This window comes from Malaya genurostris, chromosome 1 (assembly GCF_030247185.1).
Source record: "Malaya genurostris strain Urasoe2022 chromosome 1, Malgen_1.1, whole genome shotgun sequence".
NCBI lineage: Eukaryota > Metazoa > Arthropoda > Insecta > Diptera > Culicidae > Malaya > Malaya genurostris.
The window spans coordinates 23,994,595-24,006,860 of NC_080570.1; the positions used below are offsets into that span (position 1 = coordinate 23,994,595).

Sequence of the window (12,266 nt, forward strand, 5' to 3'; positions counted from 1 at the left end):
CCGCTATTTTGTACTGCTCTTGATGTAAACAAACCATAAAACCATTTTTTCTAAACGTAGGGGTAAATATATTGCGTAGAATTGCTACTGCAGTTCGGTGACATAATCACTCATCGTATTGATATATGTTTATGATAAACTATCAACTCTGAAGAATGATTTGTGCAAAACTTTTTCGGACCTTTATTAGAAGATTTCTTCTTAGAATGTTATTAATTTTCACTCACCTCAAGATTTCAACTGCTGATTATAGCTCTGTGACATAAGTAAGCTTTATGAAACTCTTTTGAGTGGTTCTTCACCGGTAAACTTATCCTCTGATATAAACATTTTATTATAAAACTTTTGAATAACTCACAGTTCTGGTTTTGAAAATTTTCCAAAAATCCACGATAAAAAGTTTGTCGGCCTGCTTTAGTAATGGTAATACCACCCTTTTATATTGGCAGTGATGCCATACATAATTAGAGAAAAAAAAAACCTTGCAATGAACTGAAAATGGCAATATTTTTAATTAGTCGCACATTGATAAAGTTAAAATTAAGGATCAAAACTACTTTCGTACGTCACCATCTGAAATTTCAATATTTAAAAAAAACGATAACATTTGCCTAATTTCCATTTCAAACACTGCTTCCCCTCCTAGTTATCCGCAACCCTGTTGTCTTATTTACCGTCGCTATGGAATGCAAAAAATAAACAAACAGTTCAAGTATTGCAATCTTTTCAAAATGCCTCGTCCATCTAAGAAAAAGAAAGCAGTGCTCATTCGCAAAAATCAAAAGGAAAATAGATGGAATACGTTGATAGAATTTATTTTGGGTAGTGGGTATGTGCGGGACTCATCAGTTCAAACAGTGGAAGAACTGCTAGAAGTACCAGTTCAAAACAATACCACAGAATTTAGAAACTGTACTGGATTCAATAATTTGGTATCAATAGGTAAAGTTCTAAAACATTTTCGTTAATATATGAAATTATATCTTCAAATTTGCATGATACATCTTTTCAGAGCAACTAGCCGATTTATCATCAAGCCCTCTCGTCAAGTACCACTTGAGTGTTCCCTGGGTGAGGTTGCTTCGCTATCCGAAAACGATGAAGTTGTCGACAAAATGGAAAATGTAGAATTTGTTAGTTTGTATTTTATGAATATGTGAGCTTCATATTCTAAAATTAAAATTAATACAAAAAGCCATTGCAACAGAGTTTGTTCTAATTTCGTGTTTTGTTACTATACTTAATCCATCAATGTAAAAGCTTCTTTTTTACTTTGTAAAGTAAGAAAAATGCCTAGAACCAAACGAAGGCAAATAGTCAACTATCTTCCTTGGCACAATCATTATATTCTTTTGGTCGTATGATTGCAATTTGGCAACCCCAGAATGAGCATGAAGATGAGATAAGTCCACTCTGTTCTGCTAGGTGATTTGAATAGTTTCAATGTTTACATTTTGTTCTTGCAACTGTATTCCTTTCAGCACACAAATATTATTATTTCATTCTTCTATACTCACAAATACTATTACTATATGAAAAAGTATTGTTTTACCAATACTTTTACATTTATTTCCCTTGGCTTCTGTCCACGGTCATCTTAACAAAGATTGCGATGCGAAAAAATGTTCCAAAGATAACGAAACTGTCATTCGCATCGATTCAACCTCTTAAAGACCACAAACCAGAAAAATATTTTTTTTTAAATTGGCCGTTAAATGACAATGGTTTTTATAACCAGAATTATTATACAATGATGCTCGTGCTTCACTGGAAACATTTTCAATATCAACTATAAAAATAAACTACTATAAAAATATTGTAAATCTAAAAATTCAGTCATTTTTGACAGATACATATTTGTTGATACTTTTATTGAACAAACAATTGCCTTTAATCCACCAGACGATTTTTTTCTCTATTCGCTCTCATTCTTGACATAAAAATACTGTCAACTTCAGTACAACATGCAGTGAAGGGGTTAAAACAACTGTCCAATTTCTAATTCTAAAATTACACACTAGAAATCCTCCAAAGCAAGTAATAAATTTTATAAATATGACGAGAAAAACCAAATAAGAAACTCGGCGGAATTTTAAGTCTGTGAATTGGACGACTTTATATAAAAGTTTCAAAAACTTGCAAAATTGCAGAGTCTGCTAACAAAAGAAATCGACATATTTACATGCAAATCTGCCACCTGGTCTCTGTGATTCTGACGCTTATTATTGCGCTATTCTGCGGCGGTTCCGTCGCATTCTATGCCACGCCAATATTTTTGGATTGATTTCTGTAAATGAATTCTCAAACTGAATTCCGAATCACATCTGATTCGCCGGAATTATGTTTCAGAACTCAGACCTTGCATGCATGCTTGCATGGATTTCAGAGCTAAATTCAGTTTCGGAATACAAATTGCGAGTTCAGTTCTAGAACTAAATTTAAACTGAGCTTAAAACCTGTTTGGTTCTTGAACTTAGGTCAAGTTTCTGAATTCTATAAATCAGTTCTTTTTTGAACTATTAATATATTCCCAAAAAAAAAAAACTATACGAAGTATTCCTACTATGTAAATATATAATGCCGGTTGGTTCAGGTCCAGAGCTCAGCTCCAGTTTCAGTATCAAGAATTCTGTTCCGTATTGAATCAATTGCGGGACGTTCGCAGAGTCAGTTTCCTTTCAAAGAAGACCGGTTGCGTCATTTGTTCCGCGTTATTGAATTGTGTTGATAGAAAATATTTATCACCAACAAGTCAATCTTTAGTATAAATGAACCATTACAATTCTGGAAGCGAAGCAGCAAAAGTGGCGAAACTCACACAATCAACTAATACGATCGATTATCATCTTCGAATTCACGTCCTCCAGTTACGTCTGTGACATTACTCACCCGCCTTTTTTACTTTCGATCGGGTACGGGTAGCGTTCGGGTTTAAGAAATTGCTTACCCGACCATCTCTAATGCTTAGGTACCTTCAAAAAAATATCTGATTGAATAAACGACAAAAACTGATTTTATGACAGCGACCAAATTACGTATGAAATTAACAAGAAATAAATGACAGCTTTATAAAATTCTATTCTACTAAAAAATGAGTGAATATGTGAGATATTAGGATGAAAAACAGCTTTTTGTCGCCTTTTGATTCATTCCTTTAGGGCTCACAATAACATCATTTGACCCGAAACAAATTCTGGATCTCAATATTGGTCAACATATTCACCCCTATTCTGTATTTCGATCGAATTGGATTTTCTCGAACGAATATAAAAATTTGCATTCTGTAATTCGATCGAGTGATGCTTTTGTATGAAAAACTCGAACTCGATCGAGAATACAAAATTTAGTAATCGATCGAAACAATCCGATTCGAACGAAATACAGAATCGGGGTTATTATCTTATACAATCAAGAATCATTACACGATATAAAAGAAAATCAATTTCCCCCCCCCCCCCCCCCTTTAATTAAAAGCCATTTTCAAACCTATTTTCAACGTCGTTTCTTATATCGTTTTGTTTGGAGAAATTACCCTGGGCCAGTTTCAGTTTTCTCAAGCGAAAACGACATTATAGTCAGCAGCGGATAGTGTGCTACTCAATTGTGGGTAAAACGCTATTTCGCGTAACTGAGTAGCGATGATTAAGACTGTAGAAAACTGAACGCGATTTCTTATTGGAATAGTTTTAAGTGGTTGAAACAGGGAAGCCAGGTTTGCAAATTTGGGTACGGAAGTACCGGAAGCTTCTAAAAGAAACTCATTTCATTTAAAAACAAACTTGTATATGAATAATGGGTTAAATTGTCCAGAAATTGTCACAAACAATTATTGCATTTTCTTCAAAACGGCGTTTGTTTTTGGGGTAGTAAAAATTGATCTTTTGATAGAAATATGTTTATTGTATCACGAGAAAGCTTGAGTACCTGGTACCAAGTGATGTTAAACAGCAAAAAATATGTTATGATATCAAAGTCGTTATAATGTGAATGAACTACATCCACAACTAAACAATTATTATTTTGGGTAAACTGCACACTAATTTAGTGCATATATCTGCAACAAACAAAACCTTGGTTATGTGACCATTTTGAAGTTAGAGCACAAGACAAAAGTGTCATTTATCTATAAATACGTTCATTACTTACCAAATGTGGCATTGCTTCCAAACTACCGCTAAAAAGTGGACTCGATTAACACCGAAAGTGTCTATGCTTCACGATTATACGGTTTCCGTGAGGAACGTTTCCGTATCCTCGGTGACGATCGCATCGATATTGTAGAAGGCCGCATGAAGTGATATCACGAAGAAAGATGCACCCAAAACCCAAAACATAACTGCTCCAGCTCCAGCAAGATAGAGCAGCGGTATAGCGGCAATATTCACGGCAACGCACTGCTGATTGGTGTTTAGCTGTCGGGAGAAAAAGGCAACCGGTGCGTTGGCTTGCTTAATTTTGTAGCAAGCGTAGAGAACCGCACCCAGTACAATCAAAATCAGTGGAGACGTAAGCCTGAAAAGTCAAAATTGTCTGAAAACTCCAAACGGGGAAACGTCTACACTCAATACGTACAAACAGTACACTATCAATCCGAGAAACACGAACAGATAGTTACTCTGGAAATAACCCAAATTGCGTATGATCCGATTCGTTAGCCTGGGGATGTTGGCCACGGTTTTGAAATTTGCTGTTTGCAAAAACTCCGACCACGGGCGTACGTTCTGCCGGGTGAGACGCAACAGATCCCAAAGGTTCGGAATACGTGCGAAACTTGTGAACCTGCGGTGACATCAAAGTGGTGAAAATTGAGTCATCTTTTCCGTCAGTACGACGAGCTGCGCACAAATAATATACTTACGTGGACATGTTGAAGCTGGAGCGTGATTCCTGCTTGGGCGGTTCCATATCTCCGCTCACATCGATGTGAATGTCGGATTCCTGCATTGTGGATTTTCGTTCGAACTTTTTGGTACTGTTTTATAGCTAAAAATACGCAAAATGCGTTTTTTTTCGTTTGATTTGTGTGCGACAAATTTTCAACTTTTTCGTACGATTGCTTTGTTTATGTTTACGTGGGTATGTGACGGGTCATTTCAGACGTCAAACGAGAATTTCACCAGCCAAGGAAACGATAAATGCTGCTATACGATACTAGCGCTGTGGTGACGGGTATTGGAAATAGAGGTGTGGATCAGCAGGAACAAAGTTTTCATGTCTAAAAAAATTTGTTTAAATATTTTGGTAATGTGATACAAATGTTTCGGCACTTTATAACCTGATTCTGATATTGGGTTTTGGTCGCACTTAGCAACGGGGATTTGAGCAAACCTGATATAAAAACCAGGTTCGAAACTGACTCGATTTGAAACTAGGTTCGAAACTAGCTTCAAACAAACGGTTTGACAGCAGTTGAGGTTAGGTTTGGCATCAAGCGAAAACGACATTAGTATAGACTATTGCAAAATCAATTCAAGGAAAGATACAATATTTATATTTGATCAAGAGAGTTTTTTTTCGATTTTTTTGCTGTTTCAAACAATTTTAAATTGTTGGGTTTTCTCAATCTATCAACGGAGCAAGTCATGTTTTAAACATGAGTTAAATATTGTCCGCTTAACAATAATCAGACCCCGACAGCTTAGAAAGAAATCAATATTCAGTTCCGCTACGCCATCGTGAGGCATCACATTAAATGTTCATTACGACCTAAGTAACAAAAGTAAACACATCGAGTTTTTTTATTACATTTTGTTAGGATTGTTCTGATACATGCACTACTCGAAATATTTGTCAAAAAATTTGACTTATGTCGAAATCTATGAAAAATAATCATTAATGTTGTGAATACGTTACTATGTTGTAATTTATTGAAAGATTTACATTAACAAACAGTCTCTTTCTTTTTCTACTTGTACATCTCCTCATTTTTTGCTATCTATTGCTGCTCTTCTATCTTTTTCTGATTTTTTGTTCTATTATAAGCCTTGACTGCAAAATCATGCATGTAAATCTTATAGTTGCCCTGAAGATGAAGAGATATTCCTTCGAAACGTCGGCCTTTGACGCAAAATAAATATTTTGTAAGGCACTTGACCAAAACGCCATCTTTCAATAAATTAAAATAATCATCAATGCTTCCTTCGTCGATTGACGATTTTTTGACAAATGTACCAAAGTATATGCACGGACTTACGACAAAATAATTTTCCACGATAAAGCAGATCTAGTGTGATATTTTGAAAGTGACACTAGCTGTAGAGTAGGAGATATTGAATGCATTCGAGTTGATATTAGGCTTGTTAAAAAACATGCTGATTAGTTTGGAAAGAAACTGTTTTTTTTTTTCAAATCGCAGAAATTGTAAAATGCACTAAATGACGGGCAAATATTTATGTCATTCTTGCATTGACAGCCGTCTACCAGGGTAGCCAAAACGCCGTGTAGGTTGTGACGTCCTGGCAAAAGTTGAGTTTTCTGTTAAATAAATGTAAAAAAAAATGTAAAAATTGCCAAATTTGCGTTTTACATAACGATTTATTTTATTGAAATAGTGAAAAAATGAAATGAAATAGTGGAAAAATAAAATGAAATAGTGAAAAAATAAAATGAAATAGTGAAAAAATAAAATTTCGATAATAAACATTTAATTGAACTATTCTAATTACTCAAATTCTACTGCAGTGATAAGCTTAACCTAGGCTGTTTTCATTAATTTTCATTCTTATTCCTGATGGTTTGAAAAGACTTTCATAATCAACACAAAAGTGACGGCAATTGTCTCTACGAAATTACCTATAACGAATAAACTCTTCGGAAATGTTCATAAGGGCGAAGTAAAGATTTTCGGGATCATAATATCCGAAAGCAATTATGTCGTGCAAACTTCTTCTCCTCCTCCGACCGACGGGCTTCTGCTTTTTTATCCCCGATTGCAATGCATCACTCGTGGATATTATTGGGTGAAAATATGTGGTACCTGTAAATGGACGAATTGAATAAATCTCGCAATACGGACAACAAGGGCATTCAGACCTTTGCTTTTGATGGCTTGCACAATGATACACAATAGATATGCTGCGAATGCTAGAAATGCCGAAGCAGTCACACTGAGCTGAAAAATTGATTCAATTTTACTCGGTTTCGTGTCGAATGAGTCGACCGCTGATCTTCTGGGAAATAAAATACGTAGAATTGGAAAAGTTTAATTTAGTCACAAGCTCAAATTTTTTTTTTTCAAAAACCAAAGTTCATTTGCGAGCATGAATATCTGTTTTCTGTTGTTTAATGACGTTTTCGCGTAAGGCCAAATCAACCCAGTTCCAGCCCCAATCACTGTCAAATGCAAGCATTTGACAGAAGCTAAGAACGAAGCAACCCAAGAGAAATTGATTTTAATTTCATGCATTTGACAGCAGTTGGGGTCGAAACCTCGGTTTTCTTCAAGCGAAAACACCAGAACCCGCATAGCGTTTTGGCTACCTGGGCAGCCATGGCCACCAGACGGCTACCAAAATTGATTCAGTGACGGTCCAATTTGACAAAACAAAAACGCCTGTATCTAAGTTAGCCGAGCGTTTTCATCTTCTCACCTTCGCTGGAAATGTCAAAGATTTCAATGTGGAAAAATCCTGGTGGATACGGTTGTATCGTTTGAGTTGTATATCTGGCAGCGGTGAGGCAGTCGGTCACCAGAATGTCTGTCAGCCATATTTTTCCAGCTGGCAGCGTTTAGTCAGCCATCTGGCAGCCATGCGTATGCGGGAAGTGTACCAATACCAGGTTCTTGCTAGATTATTGACCAATTCCAGAATGTTATTAAATTGTGATTGAATACCTGTGCGATTGATCCGTTAGGGGTAACGCAGTAACATTATGGCTACCATCTCTCATTGTTATATCGTTGCTGTAGCTTTCATAAGCCATTGAATTTTCCGGTAATTTTCTTCCATCAACTGCAACTGATTTTGATAATTCACAACTAGCTTTCTTTAGCTTTAACAATTGATTCAATGACATGTTTTTCAAATATGTTAAACTTTTATCGGTTACGTGAGTAATTTCACACAGAGCTAAACTCATTGTTGAACTGCTGGGTCCAGTTGTGATTATTATAACCATGAAAAACTTCATTATTAATTGCTTCATAATTTTGAGAAAATTTAAACATCTGAAGTCAAAACCAGCTAAAACACACAAGCACGATGTGGAATGTTCGAGCTTTAAGCCTGCATTGAACGCGTGAGCATGCAAATCATGCATCAAAGCTCACGGAACCGTTGTCAGTCTTGCAATAATTGTCGTTTTACCTTTCGCACATTACAGCCAGAGTGAAAATCGGCCTTTCGTTGAAAAAACTCTTTGCTTTACTTTTTTGAAAGCGGAACAGAATTGGTGATAAACAGAATATTGCAATTAAGTGTGATGCATTTGAATGAAAAACGATGATTGCGCACGTCATAAATTATTAGATCGTGACGATGCTTCGTGCAAAGAATGACGAAGCGCAGAAATTTGAGCATAAACTTGAATGTCTCACACGTGATAAGAGCAAACTTAATATCCAACATCCGGAGGATAGCTCGGAAAACCGTCTATTCAACCGAGATCAAGAAGGTTCGACTTTTCATCGAAATCGAAAATCAGAATGACCGCTAGCAATAGATCAAAGCAACCGTAGTTTATTTCAATTGGATTTAAAGTCAACTCGCTTTGACCTCCTGTCACTGTGGAAAGTATATAAGTACATTTAGCAGTCACTGGTTTATAAAATAAGAAGGCTTTAAATCACGAAGTGTGGTATGGTTGAGAATATGAATTATGTTGGTTGTACTTGAGACTAGCACCAGATCATTGGATACTTCTCTTTGTTATCACTTTTCCAAATTTCCTACGTTGGATACTTTAGTCAATAAAGTGGCAAAAATAATTGTTCAAAAATGAGTGTTGTTTAAATGCTTTTAAATGATATATAACCGCATGTTATACAGTGATAAGCTTGCCAGAATGTATAGGCAAATACAAATAATAATACGAAATACTCGGACAAATTTCGGTGGACACGTTTTGCACTATACGGTACCAGTCACGTACCCAGAGGGGGAGCCCGAGATATATAATTATTTAGAAGATCTCAGACATGTGTTACAGAAATAACAATACAGTAAACGTAAAAAAATGTAATACAATAACAGTTCCAGTGGAAAAGTTTAGTGTCTGTTAAAAACATCCGTAAAAGGCACACCGAAAATTAGGTACATAAACAATCTTCAGTAACATTATTTTTTTATCTTTGGGCCCCTCCCGAAACGAAATCCTGGGTACGGGCCTGTACGGTACACTATCAGCCTGACAATGTACTTTGATGGATTTTCCATGGCCAATGATTATCAGAGCATGTATTTTAGTGACATAAGGTTGTTTACCGGGCCAGAACCAGAACTAGCAAAAGCACACCTTCTACAAGAAAAAGTGAGGAATAGAAGGATTATTTAACAAGCGCGTTTTTACTGACTCAAATATGTAACTACTTTCAAGATAAATGACACCGGTCAAACTGGCTGTGTTTTATTATCTATCAAATCTAAGCCTTTTCCGGCTGCGCTGGTGCTTGCTGCTGCGGCTGTTGCTGGCTTTCGCTTTCTTCCCGTATGACCGTTTCTCCGTCTAACTTTCGCAACGAAAGCAACCGTTTGCTGGCCTCCGCACGCCAAACGCTTTCCTCCATCGTTTCGACCAAGGGATTTCCAGCGAAAAGTAAATCCTCCAGTACCGGTAGATCCGCTAGTCGGTTAAATTCCATCCAATCCTTGACGAGGTTGTTGCTCATGTACAGAACCTTTAGCTTTTTCAGTACGCTAATCCCCTTCAGCTTTTCAACCAGGTTGTAGCTGATCCAAAGTTCTTCCAAGGTATCGCTGACTCCTTCCAATCCGGAAATCGCTTTGATATAGTTTCTTCCTAGCGAAAGTACACGCAGATTCTTCATGCCGCTAAGACCGAAAATTTTGTCAATCATGTTTGTCGACAAAGAAAGCTTTCTGAAATGGTTTATCATCGGTACAATTTCACATTAATCGGGAATATTTGGAAAATACCTACTCACACGTAACTAATGCCGATAGCGTGGCGTCCATCTTTTCTATAGGGGGCCATTGAAAGCATAAATCAATTTCTCGTTCATCGCTGGAGTTTGTCTTCGTGCGATCTTCCAGCCGTTTGAGAGCTTCCTTAATCGTAGTAGCCTTTGTGTTCATTTTGTCATCACCGTTCGGTCAGGTAGGTTAGTAAATACTAATGCCCCGTTTACACTTCTGTTGGCTGCCAACATGCCCTCTTAGGAAAAAAAACGTTCAACGGTGGTCCTTCGTTGGTCTAATACTTTGGATCATTGGACCACAGTTGAACGTTTTTCCTAAGAGGGCAGTACACTGACACCAGCATGCTGGCAGCCAGCAGAAGTGTAAACGGGGCATAAATCGATTGAAATAAAATAAACAACAGACAGGTCGTTGCTAATGGCGATGGATTTCCTCTTTAATGAATGCATCGATATTATTTACTAACTGTTTCTATGGGATCCGAGGAATACTACAATAACAGTGTTGCTTTGCTGTTGTCGCGTACATTTATAGGCTATTCACACCTTTCCTATCAGTTTCAGAGCCAGCACACTCATTGAACGTGTGAAAGAATATTACCGTCAGTATGATTTCCAAATGGATTCTACAGAGCAATATAGGAATCAAATATCAATTGCGGAAATAATTACAAAAAATGCTATATTTTCTTGAACAATCTTTCGGAATGGGCAAAGCATTCGCAATTAGTAAAACTTTTGCGTAAAAAGTAAACCTTCAACTTCCTTCATACTGGAATATGGTTAGATATTGAAGCAAATTTCTAATTAAAAGATATCAATGTTTTTCCACTATTCCTCGAATTCACTGGAGAATAAACATTCCTATGTATTTTGACAGCTTTATCCGGAAACATCATCGTTTGAACTATAGCGCTTTCTACTTGTCGAACTGTCATTAGAACATACAGGAAATTTGTCAACTGTTTTTGGAAAACATTTCCTGTGTATTTCCCAGTGAAGCAACTGTAAAGAGAGTGGCGAACGCTGACCGTTTGAAGGAATTATTTGCAGTCAGTATCGTTACAAACGTGCAGGTGACATGTCCAAGTTCCTGCTGGGCCGCCATGTTCTTGTGACCATCATTTTTTCCGCAAAGACGAAAACAACGAAGAAGTATGTAAACATAAATAAAAGTTTGTTGATACTAAATATCTGTGATTTGTTGAGACAAAGTTGATTTTTATATGTTTGAATATAAATATGATATTGTTATGAAACGTACGATGCCAAATTGTAATACTGATTTTCACAATCGATGATGTGTTGTATTTTACTTAATTTTGTTTACTTTGCTCTCACTGACTTGCTAGCTTTGAAAGCCCCGAAGGACCGAGATGTTGGTTACGATAGTACTTGCTCTAGCCCCTTATCCTTGCCACCGCGCTGGACATGTCAACAAATCTGTCAAATCCACAACCAAGCCCAAGAAAGTAGCAACATTTCGGATGTTTTTTTATTTTTCGTCTTTTTTTTTATAGTGACTCGATTCTCTAGTATAAAATCAGTCAAAAATCCTAAATTAAGTATCTTAAAGCAATAATTCATCGAACACCAATAATATCGATGAGAGCTCGGTAAGGACTACAATTATTGGAAGAGAGGTTTCAATCTCTTCCGGTTCTGATAGTGTACTAGTATTTACATAGACAGAATGTTCAATGTCAGTAATTGTACTTCTTCAGTGGTTAGAAGTATTCCTCAGATTATGCGACGATTTGTTTATGTTTCAGCATTACATGAAAAATTGTTAAAAATGTATAAAAAATCTATTCCGGTATTAGATCTCCTAATGCCATTCCCAAATTGACTTCGGGTGACACTCTGGAACTACGTCGAATCGACTCGCATAAATTGAAAAAAATGATCTTTTCGATTCGGACTATCATTCCTTTATGAATTCTTTGATGAAAAATAAGGAATTTAAATGGTCAAAAACTCAAACTTTTTTGCCTGCTGTAAAACTCGTGCAAATGGAAATAGTTTTTTGACGGTCATACAGGTTTCGCTGGTCAGTTCCAGGTCAGAAGTTTTGACGTGAGTAAGTCTAACTTCGCCATGGGGCGCTTTTTCAAGATTCGCTTATCCTCGAACACGTTTAACGTGAAGAACAAACTACAAAAACAAAATA

At 36.5% G+C, this 12,266-nt stretch overlaps 2 protein-coding genes across 2 annotated transcripts; both read right to left on the bottom strand.

Annotated features, from left to right (window-relative positions):
• Positions 1-3,879: 3,879 nt before the first annotated feature.
• On the bottom strand, positions 3,880-5,081 carry LOC131432513 (prenylated Rab acceptor protein 1-like). Its single transcript, XM_058598876.1, has 4 exons — positions 4,859-5,081; positions 4,573-4,779; positions 4,147-4,512; positions 3,880-4,054 (listed from the first exon to the last, which is right to left on the bottom strand). The coding sequence occupies exons 1-3, from the start codon at positions 4,942-4,944 to the stop codon at positions 4,221-4,223; spliced, it is 585 nt and encodes a 194-aa protein (XP_058454859.1). The 5' UTR covers positions 4,945-5,081; the 3' UTR covers positions 3,880-4,054; positions 4,147-4,220.
• Positions 5,082-9,503: 4,422 nt separating this feature from the next.
• On the bottom strand, positions 9,504-10,391 carry LOC131432593 (dynein axonemal light chain 1-like). Its single transcript, XM_058598985.1, has 2 exons — positions 10,099-10,391; positions 9,504-10,037 (listed from the first exon to the last, which is right to left on the bottom strand). The coding sequence occupies exons 1-2, from the start codon at positions 10,251-10,253 to the stop codon at positions 9,581-9,583; spliced, it is 612 nt and encodes a 203-aa protein (XP_058454968.1). The 5' UTR covers positions 10,254-10,391; the 3' UTR covers positions 9,504-9,580.
• Positions 10,392-12,266: the final 1,875 nt, after the last annotated feature.